This window comes from Miscanthus floridulus, chromosome 16 (assembly GCF_019320115.1).
Source record: "Miscanthus floridulus cultivar M001 chromosome 16, ASM1932011v1, whole genome shotgun sequence".
Taxonomy (NCBI): domain Eukaryota; kingdom Viridiplantae; phylum Streptophyta; class Magnoliopsida; order Poales; family Poaceae; genus Miscanthus; species Miscanthus floridulus.
The window spans coordinates 64,108,399-64,130,609 of NC_089595.1; the positions used below are offsets into that span (position 1 = coordinate 64,108,399).

At 43.1% G+C, this 22,211-nt stretch overlaps 1 protein-coding gene across 1 annotated transcript; it reads left to right on the plus strand.

Annotated features, from left to right (window-relative positions):
- The first annotated feature begins 9,651 nt into the window (after nucleotides 1-9,651).
- On the plus strand, nucleotides 9,652-10,167 carry LOC136510748 (uncharacterized). The gene has a single exon (XM_066505098.1). It carries the CDS (start codon nucleotides 9,652-9,654, stop codon nucleotides 10,165-10,167), a length of 516 nt encoding a protein of 171 aa, XP_066361195.1.
- The last annotated feature ends 12,044 nt before the right edge of the window (nucleotides 10,168-22,211 follow it).

Consider the following 22,211-nt stretch of genomic DNA (forward strand, 5'->3'; position numbering starts at 1 on the left):
TAGAGAAAAACCAGTGTCTATATTGCAAGAAGACGGGACATTATAAGAAAGATTGTCCCAATTACTTAAAGATGATCATGGCAAAGAAAGGTGAGAACATTATTACGTTCATAAATGAATCCATGTATGTACAGTATTTGAAATCTACTTGGTGAATTGACTCAGGTGCAACTATTTATGTTGCTAATTCTTTACAGGGATTCCATTCGATGAGGACTACGCAAAGAAGAGAAAGACACGTTAAAGTTGCAAATGGAGTCCGAGCAGATGTTGAAGCCGTTGGCGATCTTTCTCTAGAGCTTGCTGATGGCTTCACACTTTTACTTAGAGATGTACTTTATGTTCCCTCTTTACAGAGAAACTTGATTAGTGTTTCATGCTTGGATAATGATGGATATGATTGCCATTTTGGAAATGACAAATGTAAGATAACATTTAATAATGCATGTGTTGGTCTTGCTATCTTATAAAATGAGCTTTATTTGTTATCACTACGTGATGATGTGAATGTTGTATGCGATGATGGGAACGTTGCGTGCGACAATGAGAATGTATCCTCGTCTGCGGATGTAAATAGAAAATGAAAGAGAGCTCACGATGCGTCGTCGAATTTATGGCACTATCGTTTAGGACATATTTCGAGGGAGAGAATAGAAAAACTAGTTAAGAATGATATTCTTCCTCAATTAGAGGTCTCAGATTTAGAACAATGCAGAGAAAGTGCATAAAAGGAAAGTATGTAAAGAAAATTAAGAAAGATGCCAAACGAAGCGCATGAAGTTTACAGATTATTCACACAGACATCTGTGGTCCGTTTCCTATAAAGAGTGTGGATGGTTATGATTCGTTCATAACATTCACAGATGATTACTCCCGTTATGGCTACATTTATCCAATCAAAGAAAGAACAGAAGCATTGGATAAATTTAAGATATTTAAGGCAGAAGTTGAAAACCAACACAATTTAAAGATTAAGATAGTCAGGTCCGACCGTGGGGGGGGAGTACTACAGTCGGTATACCCCATATGGCTAAGTTCCTGGACCTTTTGCAAGGTTCTTATAGGAGAATGGCATAGTAGCCCAATATTCTACACCAGGCGAACCTCAGCAGAATGGAGTAGCTGAAAGACTCAATCGTACCCTGATGGATATGGTGCGCAGTATGATAAGTTACTCCACCTTACCATTGAGCATGTGGATGGAGGCGTTAAAAACCACCATTCGTATTCTCAATAGAGTACCAAGTAAGTCGGTGCCCAAAACACCTTATGAGTTGTGGACAGGAAGAGTACCCTCACTAAACCACTTATGTGTGGGGGGGGGAGTCCTGCTGAGGCTAAAGTATTTAACCCAAACATTGGGAAGCTAGATCCCAAAACAGTAAGTTGCCATTTCATTGGCTACCCTAAAAAGTCAAAAGATTTTCGTTTCTACTGTCCAGACAGACATACAAAGTTTGTGGAAAACAAGATACGCTGTCTTCCTAGAGGATGAAATGATGAGGGGGAGCATGGTAGCTCGAGAAATTGACCTTGAAGAGAAGCGGGTGTATGCGCCCATTCCAATGATTCATGAGCCATTTTTCTCACTACCTACTGTCGCTGCACCGACAGTGCAAGATATTGTGGTGCCAGCACCTGTTGTTATTCTGCCTGTGGCAACAATGAATGACGATGAGGAACCTGTTCTTCAGAATCCTGCAGAACCTATTGCCACACATGAGGGGGAGCAACAATAGCCTCAAACAAAAGATGTGCCAAATGTGGAGGCCCCTAGAAGGTCTCAAAGAGTTAGAAAATTAGCTATTCCTGCTGACTATGAAGTATACAACACCTGAGGCAATTTCAAATGGAGGATGATCCCACCTCATTTGAAGAAGCCATAAGAAGTGATCATTCATCAAAGTGGCTTGAGGCCATGGAATATGAAATGAAATCTATGAATGCCAATAAAGTTTGGGACTTGGAAATAATTCCTAAAGGAGCCAAAACAGTAGGCTGTAAATGGGTCTACAAAACAAAACTTGACTCTCAAGGGAATATAGAGATATAAAGCGTGACTTGTGGCAAAAGGCTTTACGCAAAGAGAAGGGATTGATTACAATGAGGCTTTTTCTCCAGTCTCATGTAAGGATTCCTTCAGAATCATAATGGCATTAGTGATACATTACGATTTAGAATTACATCAGATGGATGTAAAGACAGTATTTCTCAACGGGGACTTGGAGCAAAATGTTTACATGGCACAACCGAAAGGTTTTGTCATGGAAGGAAAAGAACGAATGGGATGCCACCTAAAGAAATCCATTTATGGATTAAAACAAGCTTCAAGACAGTGGCACTTGAAGTTTGATCAGACAATAAGGAATTTTAGGTTTAAAGAGAATGTAGAGGACAATTGTGTCTATGCAAAGTTTAAGAATGGAAAGTTTATCTTCCTTGTCCTGTATGTGGATGATATCTTACTTGCTAGTAGTGATGTCGGTCTACTACTGGAGACAAAGAAGTTTTTGTCCTCAAAATTTGATATGAAAGATCTTGGTGAAGCTTCGTTTGTTCTAGGGGTCGAGATTCACCGAGATAGAAGTAAAGGGGTATTAGGACTGTCACAAAAGGCATACATAGAAAAGATCTTAAAGAAATTCAATATGCACAAATGTAGTCCCTCACCTGCTCCTATAGTCAAGGGCGATATATATGGGGATTTTCAATGCCCCAGGAATCAGTATGAGATCGATCAAATGAAAACGATTCCATATGCTTCAGCTGTTGGAAGCTTGCAATATGCTCAAGCATGTACGCGCCCTGACTTGGCATTTGTTACCGGGTTACTTGGCAGATTCCAGAGCAATCCTAGAATAGAACACTAGAAATTAGTAAAGAAAGTCTTGCGTTATTTGCAAGGAACGAAAAGCCTCATGATGACGTATAGAAGATCAGATTCACTCCATATAGTGGGATATTCAGATTCTGATTATGCGGGAGATGATAGAAAATCCACAGTCTGGATATGTATTCACTCTCGCAGGGGGAGCTATTTCATGGAAAAGCTCAAAGCAAACCAGTCACTACATCATCCACAATGTATGCCGAGTTTGTAGCGTGTTATAAGACAACGGGGCAGGTGAACTGGCTAAAGAAGTTCATACCCAGGTTTGAAGGTGGATTGACGACATCTATAGACCACTTAAGTTATACTGCGATAATAATCCGGCAGTACAATATGCTCACAACAATAAGTCAAGTGGTGCTGCCAAACACATTGACATAAAGTATTATGTTGTGAAAGATAAAGTCCGGGATCATGTCATAAGTCTTGAGCATATAAGTATCCGAAAAGATGCTCGTGGATCCACTTACAAAAGGCTTACCATCCAACGTGTTCAGAGAACATGTAGCCGGCATGGCTTTAAGGAAAGCCTACAATTCTTGGACAAAAGAAGGCCCAAAGTTAAGTATCTATTTCAGAACAGAGTGGTGTGTTGTAGTTGTTAAATCTATCGGCAATTGACCATGACGATGAAACATGCTCTATGCGCTAATCTGTAATGGAATGAACAAAAGTAAATGATATGAAATTGAAAGATGGTAGGAAGATCAAGGGGGAGATTGTTAGATTGATCTCTAATCCCAAACTGGGCCCAATGGCCCAGTTGGGCCTTTGATCCATGCCCTAATCGGGGGTGCCCAGCCCACTATGGCTGGAGGGTCCCTGTCACACTGCGCTATATATAGAGGTGAGGGCCAGCGGCTCTGAGTACGAGGTTCGCCTGAGCCGAGCTCCCCACCGATAAACCCTAACCCGATCTAGTGAGGGGACACAGCCAGTGACGGGAAGCACCGCCACCACTGCACTACACCGCCACCAGGTCTTCACCGCCTATCGCCACCGCCCATCACCGTCACCGTCCTCACCGACCGTCGCTGCCCTCGTGCAGACACCGACACAATGACCATGGCCGACGCCTCTGGATCGAAGGCCTACGATGGTCGGTAACCTAGCATTACTTCCTCCCTCTAATCTCTGTCTAGTTCATGTACTAGGACATGTTATTCATTTACAAGATGTACCCTGGCTAGATCTATGACTATGTGATCATAATAAATCTCGACAATTCCATGTTAAAAATGTGTTCGGGGTCAATTGACACATTTCTCGTCATTCTTTGTGATGTTGGCATGTGGCTGCTATTGAATGTGTCTTTACAAAATGTTCAGTAAAACTTTAACAGATTCTAACTTGGTTTTATAAATTGAGAATATAAAGACCACAGCTTCCATAGAACAAGTAAAGCTTGAGATAATAACATCATCCCACCAAAGTATCTAAATAAATAATGTTACTGCAATATAGTTTAGTTATTGCTTTCATAGAGAATTTTTCTCCTGTAAGGAAGGAGGCCGGAATTCTCTATGATGTTATCCAGTGATGAAAAACACAAATATACAGTAATATGAGGGCATTACATAGGTGATCTTATATCTTGGTGACAATAAATTCCTCACTGGAACCAACAGATCCAGTAAAATTGGCAGAAATTGTAAGCATCCAGCACCAAAACCACTTGCAATCCAATCATCCACAGAGGATTTGTCAAGCCCATTCTATCAAAATAGGTGAACACGTAGCTATCCCCCTAGCCCAGCCCAAGGGACGAGCGTACAGCGATCTCAAATTGGGATCGAGGAACTAAACAAATAAGGAGGGCAGATAATGAAGGAGCATAAATACCCATGAGCGACGCCTAATAAACTAATTAGGAGGCAGATAATGAAGGAGCATAAATACCCATGAGCTATGCCTCGATGAGATGGCGACTGGCGAGCACCTGGTCGGTGGGCGTGAGCAGTCCGAGCTCCCCCGCACGGCGGCTGATCTTAGCGACGCTGTAGCCGGCAGAGACGACAAGTACGAGGAGCATGGTGCTCGCAACGGTCTTGGCCATGACCGGCCCACGCCGCCTCTTGGCGCGGTCGATGGCGAGCAGAGCTAGGCGACGCACGGGCGTGCGGAGGAGCAGCGCCAGCGCCAGCGCCAACGCCTGCCTCTGCGGCCAGCAGCGCGAACAGGAGCTGGATCATGGCTGGCGACGGCCCTGCTGGACGGTGCGCCGATGGAGCAGGTGGAGAGTGGCGGGTGGGCCGGTTCTCGCTGGCCTGCATAGGGGAGCAGCTCGCGAGCAGTGCGGGGATCCCGAGGAATTCAGGATTTCTAATTATCCGCCACTCGCTCTCGGTTTGCCAATTTTATCATGACAACTAAATTTACCATGAAAAATAGAAATTTACCTATAATTTTGATATTTTTGCTTGATGTGACACACCAATTCAGCATGTCAGCGTGACTTTCACACCTCGACTGCCCGGCTCAACGGCGCCAGCAGCAGTCCGGCACCTCACCTCTCCGCTGGTCACTGCCAGTGGGGCCCTCCTCTGGTGTACGGTTCATCTTCCTCAAGGGGTTTGTATGAATAGAGGGTCATTTCTTCTCTAAGATATGGCCATGGCGGTTCTCGCAGGGGCCTATGGCTGGCTAGTGGAGGGGGAAGGGGCGGCCACCTAGGCGGGCTCGCCAGACCAAGCGCCGGCCCTAAGCAGCGGGCCAACTCCCTCTTATTGCAAGCACATGCACCACGCAACAAATTAGTGTCTCTAAGCTTGATTTATAACCATCTGAAAATGGATACGAAATGAAACACGGAGGACGGATCAACTCTAGTCAACTTCATTAAATATCAATGATATTATAGCACGGAGGATGGAGAGGCCTGTTGGTATTTCTTATGCTCATGTAGAATATTGCGTAAGTGCATATAATTATCGTTGTAGCATTTGACCTAGGAGTATTCTAGGTATCATATTTATCCTCAGGGAAGCAACGGTTAAAGAATGTGATAGCTAATAACCATCATGTATCTACCAACTAATATACCAACTAGGTTACAGTGGGAGTAAATGATATATATGATAAGGGTAGTGACATACACAGGAGAAGTCTAAACATGAAGATGAGCAGCCTAGCTAGTAGGGAGGACAACGAGTGAGCATAGGGTTTCCTATGATTCAAACTCTACTTCTATGGTTATACCTTAGTCATGTAATTGCAACACAGAGATTGAATCGACACAACAAGTATACTAGGTGGAAGACACAACAATAGGAGACTCGGCTCCTACCCAAAGCCTGAACCTTGTTACTGAAACCTTACCTTTTAAGAACTTGCCTAAAAACATGTGGTGGGATACTCAGACTAAACAGGGCTGTCACCACCGCTAGCTACCACAATTATCCGTGACGATAAGCAGGCAACCAAAGGCAAGATAGAGTATAAACACCATGCTTACACCTTCTCTCACTACTCTAATTGTGCACACATAGATCAATTAGAGCACCCTATGATAGGCAATGATCGTATACAAGTGTGGGCTTCTATAACAATCTTATATGTAACAACTATATGCTAAGCTAAACCATAACAACGATATAACAAGTATAAGGTTACATAAGCATAAGATAAGTAAAGTAGAGCAAGAATATAAATATAAGAGTAAAGTCTTATAAAAAGAGAAAGGAGATACAAGAGCATACTAGACCTCGTAGAAGACTAGATCAGAACCCAGAGCCTAAATTCACTACTCACTCTAACTCCCAACTACATTAGCACTACATCTTGAGAGAGTGGAGAAGCTTCTTGCTTGTGTTGTGTCTTGAGAGTGAGGGGGATAGGGGGTATTGATAGTTGAGAAGAGGAATAAGGGCCACTCCTTGTGCCATATCACCAATCCATGTGACATGCCTTCATAGCCATTGATCCAAACCGCCATTGCATCAAGGGGTGAGATGTGAGGATGTTGTGTTTCCTTGCATGGGAGCATGCAAGAGGCGGTGGAGCACAAAAGGGTGGTCGGCTGACCATAGGGGGGATCGGCTGATCCCCTATGACATGTGGGGCCTCCCTCCTTTGGTGTGGGGTCTATCTTCTTGATCATGTGTGGGTATGCACCAGTGAGACCATGTGTTGATGTCAGTTTGGTGACATGTGGGCCATCCAATCTGTGTGCTTCGCATGTGAGCCGTCCAGAGAAAACACAAGGTTGATCTGATGGTTGATATTGCTTCGAGAGTGTGTCACATGGATCATGGCTGGGCTTGAAGGATTGGTGGGCCCAATGTGGGGCCGGCTAACCCCATCTAGGGTCTCCTAACCCTAGAGGGTTGGCCCCACTTTGCTTCATTTCTTTCATTTGTCTTACACCTACATAGAAATACTCCATGGACATGTGGAACTAGTTATTGGATAAAATATGCTCATTCAATGCTTATCTTCCTTCTATTCTGAGGATGTTGTCGGTGATTTTGAGTATAGATAAGTATGACATTTTCACTGTCAACGAGGCCGCCGAAGCAGAAAAAGCCAGAGAGCTAGATCGGATCAGAGCTACCAAACTCGATCATCGTATGCATGCACGGGAGCACCAAACACAGATCTTGTCTGTGTCATCCATACCCCTGGTGACCACCGGCACCATCAGAGCTATGCCACGCTCGACCTGGTCGGAGGCCTCGCTGGCTCGTCGGTCTGCCCCGTGGGCCATGAGGCCATCGCCTAGGATTGCTCACTCGTGCTCTAGGCTAAGTCGTGCTTCCTGCTGAAAGCCCTAGTTTGATTTTGGATAATTGATGAAACCTTTGTGTACTAACCTTGTAATCTAAGTGATGTGTGAGATAGGTTGGCACACTCAAGTTGTGGAGCATGATGGCACTCAAGTGATGGTGATGATCACATGAAATGATGAGATGGCCACATATGATGATGATCAAGTGCTCCAACTTGAAAGAAAGACAAAAACAAAACCCTATGGAGATCAAGGCAAAGGTATAAATAGGGATTTTGTTTTTGTGGTCAAGACACTATAGAGAGTATGATCACGTTTAGGATAGATGATCATAATATTAAGAGGGGATCTCTACTAGACAATTCGGTCATCTAGTGCCACTAGGTGTTGGACTTGATGCATTGCATTTAGGCCTAGTGTACATTCAGAGAGCGAGCAAAAATATTTATTGAAAATGTTTTGGGAAATGGTAACTTGGCTCTAATATGTTTTCAGAAAAACACCTAAGAGTTAGCATCGCTTGCGGGAAGTTGCTCGAGTTGCCGTGGATCGAATCATGACAAAGTTTGCAATTCAGAGAGCAAGTGGGGGTGCCTGGGTGGCACCACCACCACCTATCTGGTGCCACTGGCCCCTAGGGCGGTTTCCACCAGGACTTGGTCTTGAGCGGCAGCAGTGGGGTAGTCACCGGACGTGGCTGTGTGCACCAACCCTGCCATGGACAATGCACCGCCATGGACTATCCGATGCCACCACTCTATTTTTCAGAGATTGGGAAAAACGTGACTTGGGCCAAGGTGGCACCTGCCCTAGTCACCTGCCATGGGCACGGCGGTGCACCTGCCCTAAATTTCTAGAGAGGGGTGTTTTTTGGGGACTTGGCTAGGATGGTCGACCGCCACCCCTAGGGCAGGTGGCATAGCCATGCCTTGTCCGGTGCCCAACAGGCTAGTTATAACCAGTTGGAGGGGCACCACCACCCCTAGGGCGGTGGCACACTGCCCTGTCCGATGCCCTGCGCAGAAATAGCCCAAAGGGTCAATGGCTCTATTAGCTTGTGTGGCTATAGGTAGAGGAGGTGGCCTGGCCTTGGCCACTCTCTTGGCACCTCATACACTTGTGTGCACCCTTTGGGAGCTGAGCAAACACAATCCACTCACTTGCACACTTGATTTCATCATTTGAGTGCGATTGGTGAGCCTCTAGTGCATTGCATTGAGTTGCATCATCTTGTGGCACTAGTTGGGTGATTTGGGCTGGTTGTGATCTTGTTACTCTTGGTGTTTGCGGAACACCTAGATGGCCTAGTGATTGGAGGATCATTGAGCGGAGTTGGTGATTATATCTGGCTCTGATCGGTTGCTTGTGCGTGTTCTTGACCTTCTCCTGTCGAAGAGCCAAAAGGTACTCTAGTAAATTGCTCGTGTCATTGAGTTACCTCACTTGTGGGTAGGTTCTTGCGGCACCCAAGTGTTGGGCTAGGTGTGATGATACCTATTAGCCACCGAACCACCAAGTGTTGGTCGACACAATAGGGGACTAGCGTGCCGGCAAGCACATGAACCCCAGGAGAAAAATTGGTTGTCTCTTGTGCATTGGATTTCTCCCTTGGGATTGATATTCCTATTGATCATCACTTGCCACGTGTGGTATATCTATCTCCATCTCTTGTATTTACACTTTGATATTCTTATGCAGTGGTAGAAGTAACTAGAGTCGCTTAGTTGAGTAGCTAGAAATAATTAGGAGTAATTCTTGTGCTAGCTAGCTCACTAGTGTAGAATTAGCAATCTAGACCTTTGTGTGCCATAGAGATTATAATTCACTAGAATTGATTGGGTAGGTGGCTTGCTTCTCTTGGTAGAGCTAGAACAAAACTTGCTATTGCCATTTGTTGTACTAATCATTTTGCTCTAGTGATTTGTAGATTTTAATTAGGCTATTCACCCCCCTCTAGCCATTTAGGAACTTTCAAAGTGGCATCGGAGCCATGGTCACCGTTTAATCAAGGCTTAACAACCTTTGGTGTCAAAAGATGGCTCAAGTTGTGTTCAACCATGTGGGGGGCAAACCATCGTTCTTTGATGGCATATGTTATGACTATTGGAAGAAAAAGATGAAGATGTATCTTGGTTCAATCAATGGTCAAGTGTGGGATGTGACCGAGAGTGACTATGTAATTCTTGATCCCACCTATCTCACCAACCAAGACAAGGCAAACAAGCAATACAATACAATGGCTCTCAACACCATCTACAATGCCATTGATTCAAAGGTGTTTGAGCAAATCAGAGATTGTGAAAGAGCTAGTGAAGTATGGAAGATATTAGAAGAAACATATGAGGGCACACTGGTGGTCAAGAGTGCCAAGTTGTACAGTCTCAAGGACAAATTGACAAGCTTCAAGATGAAGGATGATGAGAGCATTCCGGAAATGTTTCATAGATTGCAAGTAATCATCAATGACTTGAAGGCTTTGGGTGAGAAGATAAATGATGATGATGTCTCTGATTGGTTCTTGTGTGCTTACCTCCAAGATTTGAGACATTGAGATTGATCATCATAAGAGGAGGATTGAAGGATATAACCCCTAACCAAGTACTAGGTGATGTCATGCGACATACTATGTGGAAATGGATGGGGTTGACCAAGATGAGAAGAAGGATAAAGACAAGAAGAAGAAAAGTGTAGCATTCAAGGCTAGCACCTCATCAAAGAGCAAGGGTGAAGCTAAGAAAGAAGAATCAAGTGAAAAGGAGGAAGCTAGTGACTTTGATGATGAGTGTTGGGGTTATGATCCTCGGGTGTTTCAAGGCAACGATTAGTTAGCAGCCGAGCGACCCATGATATACTAGCTAGCGAAGGCACAAATGAACGAAGCCCAGCTAAGCCAAGCAAACTAGGCTAGATGCCAAGGATGGGGTCAGCCATGACCCCTCCCTTCTGCCTTAGCCATACGCTGCACATGGGTCCATGACCTTTCCAGCCGTCCTGACCCCTGGGAGGAACGGAGAAAGGTCAAGCCCCACCAAGCACGCCTGCTCTAATAAGAGTGGACATGCTGCACTGACCCCGTAAGGACTGAGGGGACATCGGTCACCTTTTTCAGGTCAGATGCCATCCCTACGCCACATAGCACAAACAAGACAACACCGCACAACGGTGACTGCCATCTAAATACTGTCCAACAAGACATATGTATGATTCTACCCACTATGGAATAGGATCCACTATGGAGGCCTTTACTTAGAGGCCATCGAACCCAGCAGGAGCCATGACCCAGAGGTCGAGATCATGGCCACTAACTTCACAAGCAAATAAGGCGACCAACAACCTAGGGGCGGCTACCAACTCTAGTACAACGCCCCTAGGAGATCAGGAGACGACGATGAAGTCCACGATAGAACCCACATCTCACAAGATGGATGGTGAACCACCACCGTGCCTATAGTGTCGCCATGACCAGCATAGTAGCACCATGCCACACCATGCCACGACCTAGCCACAAGACCATGACGATAGCCATGCCTGGACGTGCGCAACAAGATGGCGTAGCTTGCAAGCCAAGTTATCTAGGCCCCTCCCTTAGGCTCACGACCCCTCGGTCAGGGGAACTTACTTCTTTGTACATGCCTTGGCCCCAAACTCTATATAAGGGTAGCCAGGGCATTCTTCCTAAAAAATCATCTTCATATTCTTCACAATCTCCAGACTCCTAAAGCTTCCCTTTAGGCAGTTCATCTCCTAGCTCTAGCTCTCCTACCTCTTCCACCATTCTTGCACCCCCATTGTAAAAACTTCAGAGCATTCAAGCGAGGAACACACACTTGATCATCTCTAAGACTAGGACATAGGGCTCCAGCCTAAACCAGTATAAATCCTCGTGTCTTTTGGATGCTACCATCATCATCCTAGAGCAGCGCGACAATCATATAAATACACTAGTCCGGTTTATGAAACACCGATAGTTGGCATGCTAGGTAGGGGACAGTCATGCACTCTCGTTTGTTGAGAAGGAAGCGATGGCTCCTAGCACCATCGGTGGACTCGCTCGTGGAATGGCCCATAGCGGCCACATCCTGTCACAAAAACCATGAGTTCATCGGCATCGAAGGGCCTAACACCCATGTCCACCTTCAGCCACAGTCCAGACCTCCGCTCTAGAGATCTAGACCCCATGGCCTATGGCAGACACACTCTCTGAAACTACCCTCAGTGGCAACATCCTAGGGTTCACCTACTGAAGGGGGGCCAGCACCCTCTCTCATCATTGTCCATGGCCAAATCTTCTACCTAGGAAGCCAGAGGCCCATGGCTCATGGCAAGCTCACCCAGGGAATGGCCTTTCAAGGAACCACAAGATCGTTCACACCAATGGGTTAATGCCCATCACCAGCTTCTATCCTATCCAAGCCAATCGTGTGAGAAGCCTGGGTTCAGTGGTAGAGCCACGCCCCAAGAGGCGTCTCCGTCTCTAGCGGAACGCAACAGGTTAGGGTGCGCACGAGCGACAAAATCACCCACCGCCACATGGCGTCGTCATTAGTGATTCGATGGATACCTAGCACCATGCCTCACAAAGCCAAGCCTGAAACCAGGGACTAGTCCCATGTGGTGAACCAACCGTCCATCACGCCTTTGCGAACTGTCAGCTTTCACTCGAAGGCACGTGCATCTGAGGAAGCGGGCCCTCTGAGTGCACCACACGCCATGCCGAGTGGACCAAACCACATTGCCCTTAGAACCCACTTCCTCAGTGACATGTCATACTAGCCCTTCATCAAGGGTGGCAACCACATCCAGAAGTGGAGATGCGATGACCATGATGTCATCGCACCATGGGGGCTCAAGCACCAGAACGCACGAGCCCTCCCGGCTAGAAACTACAGTGGGCTGGACACGAAGAAGTCATCCCTAAGGGTTCACGAGCCCACTGAGGATGCCGAGTCAGCAAGGGTCAACCCAAGGCCCCCCAAGAGGATGATCCACACTAGATACGACTGATCCAAGCGATAAAGAAGCACCCTCATAGTTTGTAGCCCAGAGACCACAACAACTCTACTGCAAGCAAGCGCTCGGAGGTTCGCCTCAACACGAGCAACCACAGCAGGGCAAACATCCACCACCTAAACGAACACCGATGATATCAATCCTGTCCCTCTCTTCGTTATTTGATCACATTCGCGTACACACGTAGACATGACAACAAACCAAACTAGCAAAAATGGAGCGTAGAATAAACTTAGGGACACAGAATCCACGTGGTTCATTTCGAAGGCACTTACCTTCTAGATATCCTAACCCACTTGTCATGAGCGGCCAATATCGCAATCCATGGGGGTGTGATAGAACCAGCCCAATTTATACAAGATCAAGTATGACTGGCCCCTGTGTAACACGTTGAAGCGCACATACTTTCACTTATATAAACCCGATAGTCCGCCAAGTGTCACGAAGGACCTCGGTAAATCCACATCACAACCAAGACTATAATAGATTAAGCAAATACACATTGCATACACAGAGTTACAACGGAAACAATGTTTACAATTGAGTTCACAAATAATAATATGTTGCCAAGTTTACAAATATGATAGCTAAAACAACATAGGTTGAAAATGGTCACAATAACATAAGTTTCAAATACACTGCTAGCAGAAGTAACATCATCCAACAATATCATATAGATGAGAAATAAATATAGAGTCACCAAGCCCACTAGCAGTTAGACACCATCTTCAACATGCCAAGAACTTCACCTACAACATGGTGGGATAAACCCTGAGTACTCAAATGTACTCAGCTAGACTTACCTGACAGGAGAGAAATAAAAAGACTCTCAAGGATATGCAAGGCTTATTTAGTGGAGCTGGTTGGATAGCATAACTTTGCAAAAAGAGCATTACTACCATAAGTACTTACTTTCAATATTTTAGCATCAAGTTTAGTGAAGCTTAGTATGGCTAACTTTGCACCTATTCTAGAACAATCACTTGATCAATAAGCATCACAATAGTAACCATATCTGGTTATCATATAATCATCATAACCATCACGTTCCATCCAGTGTTACTATGATGAGGGGCTCAGTCAAGTTTCTCACTATCTAGGAGAGACAGCGATTCTAATCGATTACAACCAGCTGGGCAGAAATCCTAACACAAACCCACACTTCCCCCGTCGGGGTCACATTAGGTCACCTTTAGTACAACTCAGGACTCAACTTCGTGGGTTCAATCAGCAGCCATACCCTTAGGGTCTGACCAGCTGCCAGGACGTTCAGGCCCTACCTGCCCTTGGTCTCATATCTAGGCTCCCCGCACATCCTTACTACCTCCAGTGTGCGCACTTGGACAGAATGACTGCCTAGCCTAAGTTGAGCTACTTGGCTTCAGCGGTCGGAACGAGTTATCTAGCCAGCTAAGTGAGAGGCTGTGTTCAAAATGACATGAAGGCCCACAACAATGCAGTCCTTAACCAACACCGATGGGATAAATATGCACATAAGACCTCCATGTCCTGCTATCTCTCAATCACCAGAACCCGTCCGGTCTCTATGTATTCATCATCACATGGTTATTTTCCACGATAGCAAATATAGCCAACCATGACCAGGTATCCACCTATATTGCAGGTGATAGAAAATCACCCACTTCTACTAGGTCTAAGCATGGCTAAGCATAGAATGTACCTAGTCATACTAGGGGTTCAGGTATTTATATATAGTGGACAAGGTAGGAATTATGCAACAAAGGTTTCATTCAACTCCTATCACATAATGCATCATACAAAAGTTATACTTATGTGCATTTGTAAAAAGAGAGGGTAGGAGACTTAGAATGCTCCTGGGGCTTGCTTGGGATCCAACACTAGGTCAGTGTTTGTTATATGACTAGTCGCTTGGCGATCATCGCTAGTTCAGGCATGAACTCTCAGGGTCCTTCCATCTTCTAGATCCGTCCAGCAACACACCATCTTCGAGACTTATCCACCAACATCCGTCTTCTGGTTTGACTCCATCATCATGTCCTTCCACTCTTCATGTGGTTCATCTAGCATACCTAAATGAGAATGCACAATGCAGAGATATGAATGCAAAGAATGGCCACAAGGGATGCATCACATTAAAAGCATTCAAAACAAGCTCAAGGTTACACAAGATGGCATAGCACCTAGAGTTGTTTAACTAAACATCACACGATCTATTATAGAAAGATAGCAAGCACATCAAGTATAGCACACAAGTTAACTTAGTTTAGATATTACAAGCATTCATCAATCAAGAATTAACTAAACATGTTTAGTCAAATAAGAGTAAGCTAACGCAATTAACTTAGCACATGCCCAGAATCTGGACAGCAACACATAAGGCACTTGTTTTAATTATAACTGGAGTTATATGCATCAAACAAATGGGATCCTAGACTTTCTGAAAATCTTAGGAAGTTGTCTATAACTTTCTTATTTACACCTAGAGCTGATTTAAAGGTTAACAAGGTTCAAAAACACTAACAAGAAGATCTACACAAACTAGGATAGAAAACTAACATGAACTTCATAAATGCATAACTGGAGTTCTAATCATCCAACAAACATGATTCCTAACTTTATGGAAATCTTATTAAGTTATTTATAACTTTTCTATTATTATCTTAAGATGGTTCTACAGCTATCAAGGTAAATCAACACCAAGAAGGCATCTCTAGTCCAGATTTGGACAGATTCTGCCATTCCAACTCGGACAGCTATAACTTGAGTTCTGGACCACCAAAAAGGGTGTTCTTGGACATTTTGGAAAGCTTAACAAAATCAATACAACTTTTCTATTATCACTAATACATGATTCCATGTTTAAATAAGCCAAACAATATAATCATTCATATCTATTTAGAGGACATTTAAAACCTGAGAGCAAACTTGTAAAATCTATAACTCCTAAACTATCAGGTCTAAAATCATGAAATTTTAGTACAATCATGATAAGAAAATTATCTACAACTTTAGTGTTCACCATATTTACATAAAACATCATTTGCACTACGAAAAATATCACCACCACAGAACTGTACATGCAACCATTTTCAGCACATAAGCAAAGTGGTGCTTCACTTCATCCTTTAACAAACCATACATGTACAACTAATCACATGGATCACAAACTACTATTAACATGGTTACTTAACATTAGTCATATCTACATGAAACACATTAACACATTTAAAAAGGAGCTAGAGCAATGGTTTGCAACTTGTATAAGCACATAGTCATGAGTTGATATACCAATCAAGAGAGCATCTAAACAAGCCATTCAAAGGATCAACCAAAACTAACCTTGCTCAGCAACATGCCACTCAGCAACAAGTATTACCATCATCACAAGAAACACATATAAGCTTATCTACTATTAAGCTTTCACTAGCTTTTCTATATATATAAAAACATATATATTAATTATAGGTGATGTTGCAACCATCTCATTTGGATCTCAAATTTTTATGAGAGATAGATGATGACAAAACATGATTACTGTACAAATCTTACATGCTCAGGTTTTATAGATTAATTATTACAAAAAAGACAAATTGCTATTGCAAGAAAACATGTGAGAGCATGACAAAAGTGAAACTCAACATTTTCTATAAACACATGGCTATATAAAACTTCCTTAGCTTATAACAACATTATGCTAGGGTAAAGGAACAACATTTTCTATTTTTGCATCTTTATTTTAATTATAAATCATTTAAAATGATTTTTTAAGCACTTAAGCAAGTTAAATCAATAACTCAGTCATATTGCATCCAATGAACATGAAACTTTTTCCACAGCACAAGAATCGCCTGAACAGGCTACCACCAAAATTTCACACCATTTGGAGCACTACAACTTTAGATATGAATTTATTCCTAGAAAACCCTAATTTACAAAGAAAAATAAAAACAGCCAAAACTTTCTATTAACACATCAAATTATAGTTCACTACATAGATCTACTCACAAGGATTCCAAAACATCTTCATTTGCTATTTTACGATTTTTCTATGAATGAATATGATTTTTCAAAGCTTCAGCCAATTATATGCATATAAGAAAAAGAAAAGGAAAAACACTTTTTCATCTGGAACCCTAAACTTTTCTCAAACTCACCTAGCCCATAACTAAAAAGTACTCTCTCGCACACTCTTGCATCAGGAACCTGCAAAGAGTTTCTATTTCGAGTTATACCCTTCTCCTTCCTCTTACACGGACGTAGAGCAGAGGACGGAGGCAAGGACGGGCTCGATGTCGGCTGTGGACATCGACGGTGGCGGAAGAAGGGCGCTGGGGCCAGGCAGTGGCTGGGCATGCTCATGGCTAGCACTAGCTCAAGCCCGAGCTAGGCCCGAGGCAGCCTGGCCACGTGAGCCTGAGGTTCGGCGGTGGAGCGGCATGGCGACAGGTCGCCCTGACGGCGAAGCGGGACCAGAGTGGGGTCACTCCACGTGAAGCACAGTGCAACAAATGTGGTGGTGGCTGCTAGGCACAAGGAGGCATAGAGGCAAGGAGATACAGTGGTGGGAGCTCTACGACCGTCGATGGCGAGCGTGAGCGAGAGCAAAAGGAAGAGGGGGCGATGCGAGCAACGAGCGAGAGAGAGCGCATGAGGCCAGATTCGTGGAGCTAGGGACTCGACATCCACCCATCGTGCACAGGAGAGGCAGGGCACATGTTGTTATGGTGGGGTGCAAACTCATGCGTGTGGAACACATCGGCATTTTCATGAACACTTGGTAGGCGACAAGGTGGCCTCGTTCGGATCCAATTTTGGGCCATGTCCAGTCCAATTTGGGCCATGGGCCTTAAATGAAGTTTTCTGTACTCCTGATGCCCTCCAACTTTTATTGAGGCACTTAGGGCGACTGTATTAGGAGATAATTATGTCCAAATTTGACACTAGTGAGCAGTTTAAACAGGGGTTAAGCTTTGCCCGGTTGGATCCAAATTTCACTGGTCAAACTGAGTCCAATTTTTTCTGAGCTCTTCTCCAATGAATTATCTCTAACTTTTATTTTGGGATCAAGTGAAGTTGCTTAATGAAATCATGATAACATGGCATGCCAACCTAATGACGTCGGTTGACATCTCCATGACTTAGAATATTTTTAGGGGTGGAAAACAACAACATATTCAATCTTTGAGGCCCTGTTTGACTTATTTCCAAGCTGATTTGCCTCTTGATCCAAAAACAAAGTTTGTAGCACACGAACTAAATTACCACTTTTATTAAAGGTCAAACCTTGTATCTTGAACAAAAACTATTTCTTTACTTTGGTCAAAGCAGTATCACAATAAAGCTTTAAATTATGCTTTTTGGTCCATTGAAGCATTTTCTTGACATTTGCTCAACATGACATTTTTACAACTTTTGTTCATGAGTTTAATTAGAGTTGTTTGAGCAAGGTTGCAAGGTTTGATTGACACCACATGTTCTCATTCACTAGATAAGGCAATTCAAACAAGGACATAACTTGTCATTTCATGTGACTTCTTAATTCCAAACTTCATGAAACTTTTCCAATTATCAAGATGGCTTGATTCTACGGTGATGCACATGAAAGTGGCATGTTGAACACTACTCAAGCCTACATTTGAAAAGGGTCAATATGTAAGCAAAGGTCTGTTGTACCAGTTAAGTGGGACTCAATTTCATAGATTTGACCTCATCACTTCCATCACCACTTTCAAGATTGTGAACAGGAGATCCTAATCATTGCTTGACATATCCTACTTAAGTCCACATTCGCTGCTTAACTCATGACTAAGACCTGGGTTGTTACAGCCCTCCCCCCTTATGAGATTTCGGTGTGAAAGACTTTTAAGGGAAGAGAAGCATGTCATCCATTTCCCAACATCAGCGATAGCATTAGGCTACTTAGCTTCGAGCATCAGAGAGGTTAATTTGGTCAAGACAACTTTCTGATACTTTTTCTTCATAGTAATTTTGTCTAAAGAATTTTCCTTCATTGATTTCCATGAAGCATTATTACTTTGAGAGGAATCCAAGTTAGCACAGTACTTCATTCTCGGTATACGGAGAGTGCTACGGAGCATAAACTAACTACTCAAAATTATCTGTTTCTCTAGTGGATATAGCATGTATATGAACAATCATGTTCCACAAAACCCTTCTTGTCAGGAAACAGGCCTACCAACAGAAGGTGTCTGCACCATTGGTGACTGTCCAACCACTCGGATGCCAACCGATGAAACGCTACATAAAGTTCCATGTGTGTAGTTCTCTTTCTCTAATGACAACACTATATTATTTGAGTCCATTGAGAGAGCGGTGAATGTGATAGCTGACTCTATCGGCTCAGCATTTTCGACGATCATTATTTAAGGGGATCCTCGTATCCAAGTGGCAACAGTTATCTGGGTTGTTGTAGATGCAACCTCTTGGGTGAAAACACATAGCAAGTACCAAAGGACGAGCTAATGTTAAAGATTGCTACTGAAAAGGAGAATAGTGATGCTCAGAGGACAAGAATGGTTGAAGATTTATTCACAAAGTTCAAAAAGCAGTCCTCTACCAAAGTAGTTTGAGTACAACTTTCCTTCACGGTACAATTACAATCCAACAAAGCTTACTTGTTGAACTACTTTTGACATTGAAGCTTCCTTTCTAATGTCAATCAACAAATCAAAATCATAATCTAAAATCTATTGTGACACCTTTCAAATTGTTTTCGACTCGCAATGGCACAAACTGACTTATAGAACACCTTGACTGCTCAAACATTGTTGATATGAGAGGGCAAAAGCAAGGAGTCTTCTCTAGAGCATCTAAAGGATTATCTAACGACAAAACATTGACCATGTTGCTAATCTTGGCATCAATTCCAAAAACAACCTTCTAATATGAGGGATGATAGCAGTCAATAGAGAAATCATAGATTCTATACACCTTAGTTTTCAGTTCATATCGCACAAACTACTGCTCTATTGTGCATGAATTTTGGTGAGCATATGGATCCTAGAGTCCTCTAACTACTGACCAAAATTCAGCTCAAACGGACACAATTTGACTATCCAAACAAATCATCTACCAAAACTGCTTTGTTCTAAAATTTTAGTGACCCGAACTGACAAAACATCTCTCAAATCCGATGCTTTACTCTACCAATCCTCAAACCAACTTTAGACATCGAAGTACCCTAAGCGAGGAATGAGATCACAAAGTTTGGTGCGAATTCAGCCATGTTTGAGCCACTAATCATTGGCTTAAAGGTAATCAGTTTAGTGCCGTGAAATCTGGATAGATTTCCTGCTCTTCTTTTTCTTTGCTTCACACATTGTGGAGTGTGTTCTGCACTCACTAGCTCTTCTTATAGAAGCAGCAGTAGCTTTCTCACTGAGGATGAATGCTAGTATTTTTCCTTACATGCTTCTTAGGAAACAACCTCAATCATAGATTTAGACACCAACTTGACGATGCACAAGCACTTTATTTGTGGGTTGTTTTTGCGAGGCCCAAATGCATACTCCATGTGGAGGGATAGTCCTACAATGATAAGGAACTGTTTTTGACTATCCTTCTATGCTTCCCCCAATAGAATTATGAATAAATCCTTTGATAGCACCATATACATAAGGATGCCGACCGAGACTAGGAACGTGTTTTCTCTAGCTCTTTACTTGGCTAATACAACATGTCGCACTACCTGTGTGATTGTCCAAGATGGAATTGACTTGACAACACAGCGTGTGGAGAAGAAAGCAATACTTGCATCACTGACCGACTTTGCTGTTTCTTTGCTTAACATTGTTCTTGTGAGACATAGCCTTTAGGGCTACCAAAGAGTGGTTACCTAGCTAGAGATTAACTTTCCTGCTGGTAACTAATTAGTTGTTTCTCAACACATAAAAATCTCCAAAACTTCCTTCTTGATGGCAACAATTGTAGTTGATGCATATATAAACAGTCAATATCAAAGTCAGCAGAAAAGGGGATCACACCTAAAAAGGTTGATTTTTACTGTATGATCATATTGCACATAAAGATCAAGACTTGGGTAGAAAGCTCATGAGCACCAGGTGCCTATTATAGGACATAATATCCTAGTCCATTTATCATCTGACTGATAACTTGTCCAACTTTAAGTGTTTGTACCTTTCTAATCCAACAGGGATGACATAAGTTGCTCACTAGATGACCAATGTCATTATAGGGACAGTCAAGTAGAGTCACTCATCTACCACCTCTTGTAGTCTTTTATTGTTTATGTTGGTGATCTGTTCTTCAAAGGTTATCCTCTTGACAACTTTAGAAGGAAGTCCTACTGCATCTGGTCTGATATAGGGATCTTCCGATTGGATATGGAGAGATAACCAAGGAAAAATCCCACATGAAATAACACATCGATGTAGTTCCATAATGGATCATGACTAGACACATCAATACCAGTGCATGCCAAACCATACAACCTTGTGTGCACGCCCACAGGAGGCTCTCAGTTTCATCACAGCTCCATAGAATGCAAATCGTAACACCATTACTAAACATACACCCAATGAGAAATTTCAAGTGGCATAGATTAGGTTGTAAGAACAAGCACTATGCAAAGGAGGGATAGCAAACAAGGATAGCCACAAGGTTTGGAGTCGACAAGGGTGGTCCAAGGTAAAGGCATGGCACAAGAGAAACATAAATTAACTAATGAAGACCACTGAGCGTGAGACTCTTGCTTAAATTCCACACACATCTCGCTTCCACCAACAAAGATCTCTAGAGAAAAGATTTACATGGGAATTGGTCTTGTTGGGCAGCAACATGAGATCAAGACTGATAAATATTCAGAGACTAGAGAGAGTTGGAGACTAAACAAGTGAGATTCGAGGGATAGAGCCGCTACACCACTCAAGAATTTAGTTGATAAAGCAACAACATGGTCTGCAAGGAAGAGATTTCGAGGTTCAGGCAACAAGAGATTAGTGTTGCACTAGATCATTTGTAAGATAAGGAGCAGAGAGGTACGACAAGGATTTTTGGGTAGGGTCTTCACACACAGGAGCAAGACATCCATGACATATGCAAGCATTTAAGGGAACTAAGCTTGGGCTCACGGGTCAAAGGCATGAATACATAAACAATCAAGGGCTAACAATCACACACACAGGCTCAAGCTCCTAAGCAAGGGAATCTACTTGGAGACAACCATGAGATTAACATAACTTGAGTGTTGTTCTAGGATAAGGCTGTTCACACTCATACGCTTATCGAGGACAAAAAGGGTGACAACTCTGGTACCACATAGATCACAACACATTCACACATACATCATGGTCTTAGCAAGCATTTGAGAAACTCAATCAAATTAGCTTAAGCAACTATAACTAAGCACAAAGCTCACACATAACAAGCAGTCATCTACAGCAACACCACTACACATAAACTTGTGAAACATGGTGGCAAGGTATTGTTATCTTTTATTTCCTTTTACTAAGTAGGTGTATATCTCTTCAAAATAAGTTTTAATTACATTTAGCAAACTAGTTTTCAGCCATGCACAACATGACAAAGCTAACAAAACTAAAACCATAATTTTTGGACATTCCT

Excerpts from the sequence above, each read along its gene's own strand:
- LOC136510748 (XM_066505098.1), top strand. The coding sequence starts at position 9,652 with ATGGCTCAAGTTGTGTTCAACCATGTGGGGGGCAAACCATCGTTCTTT.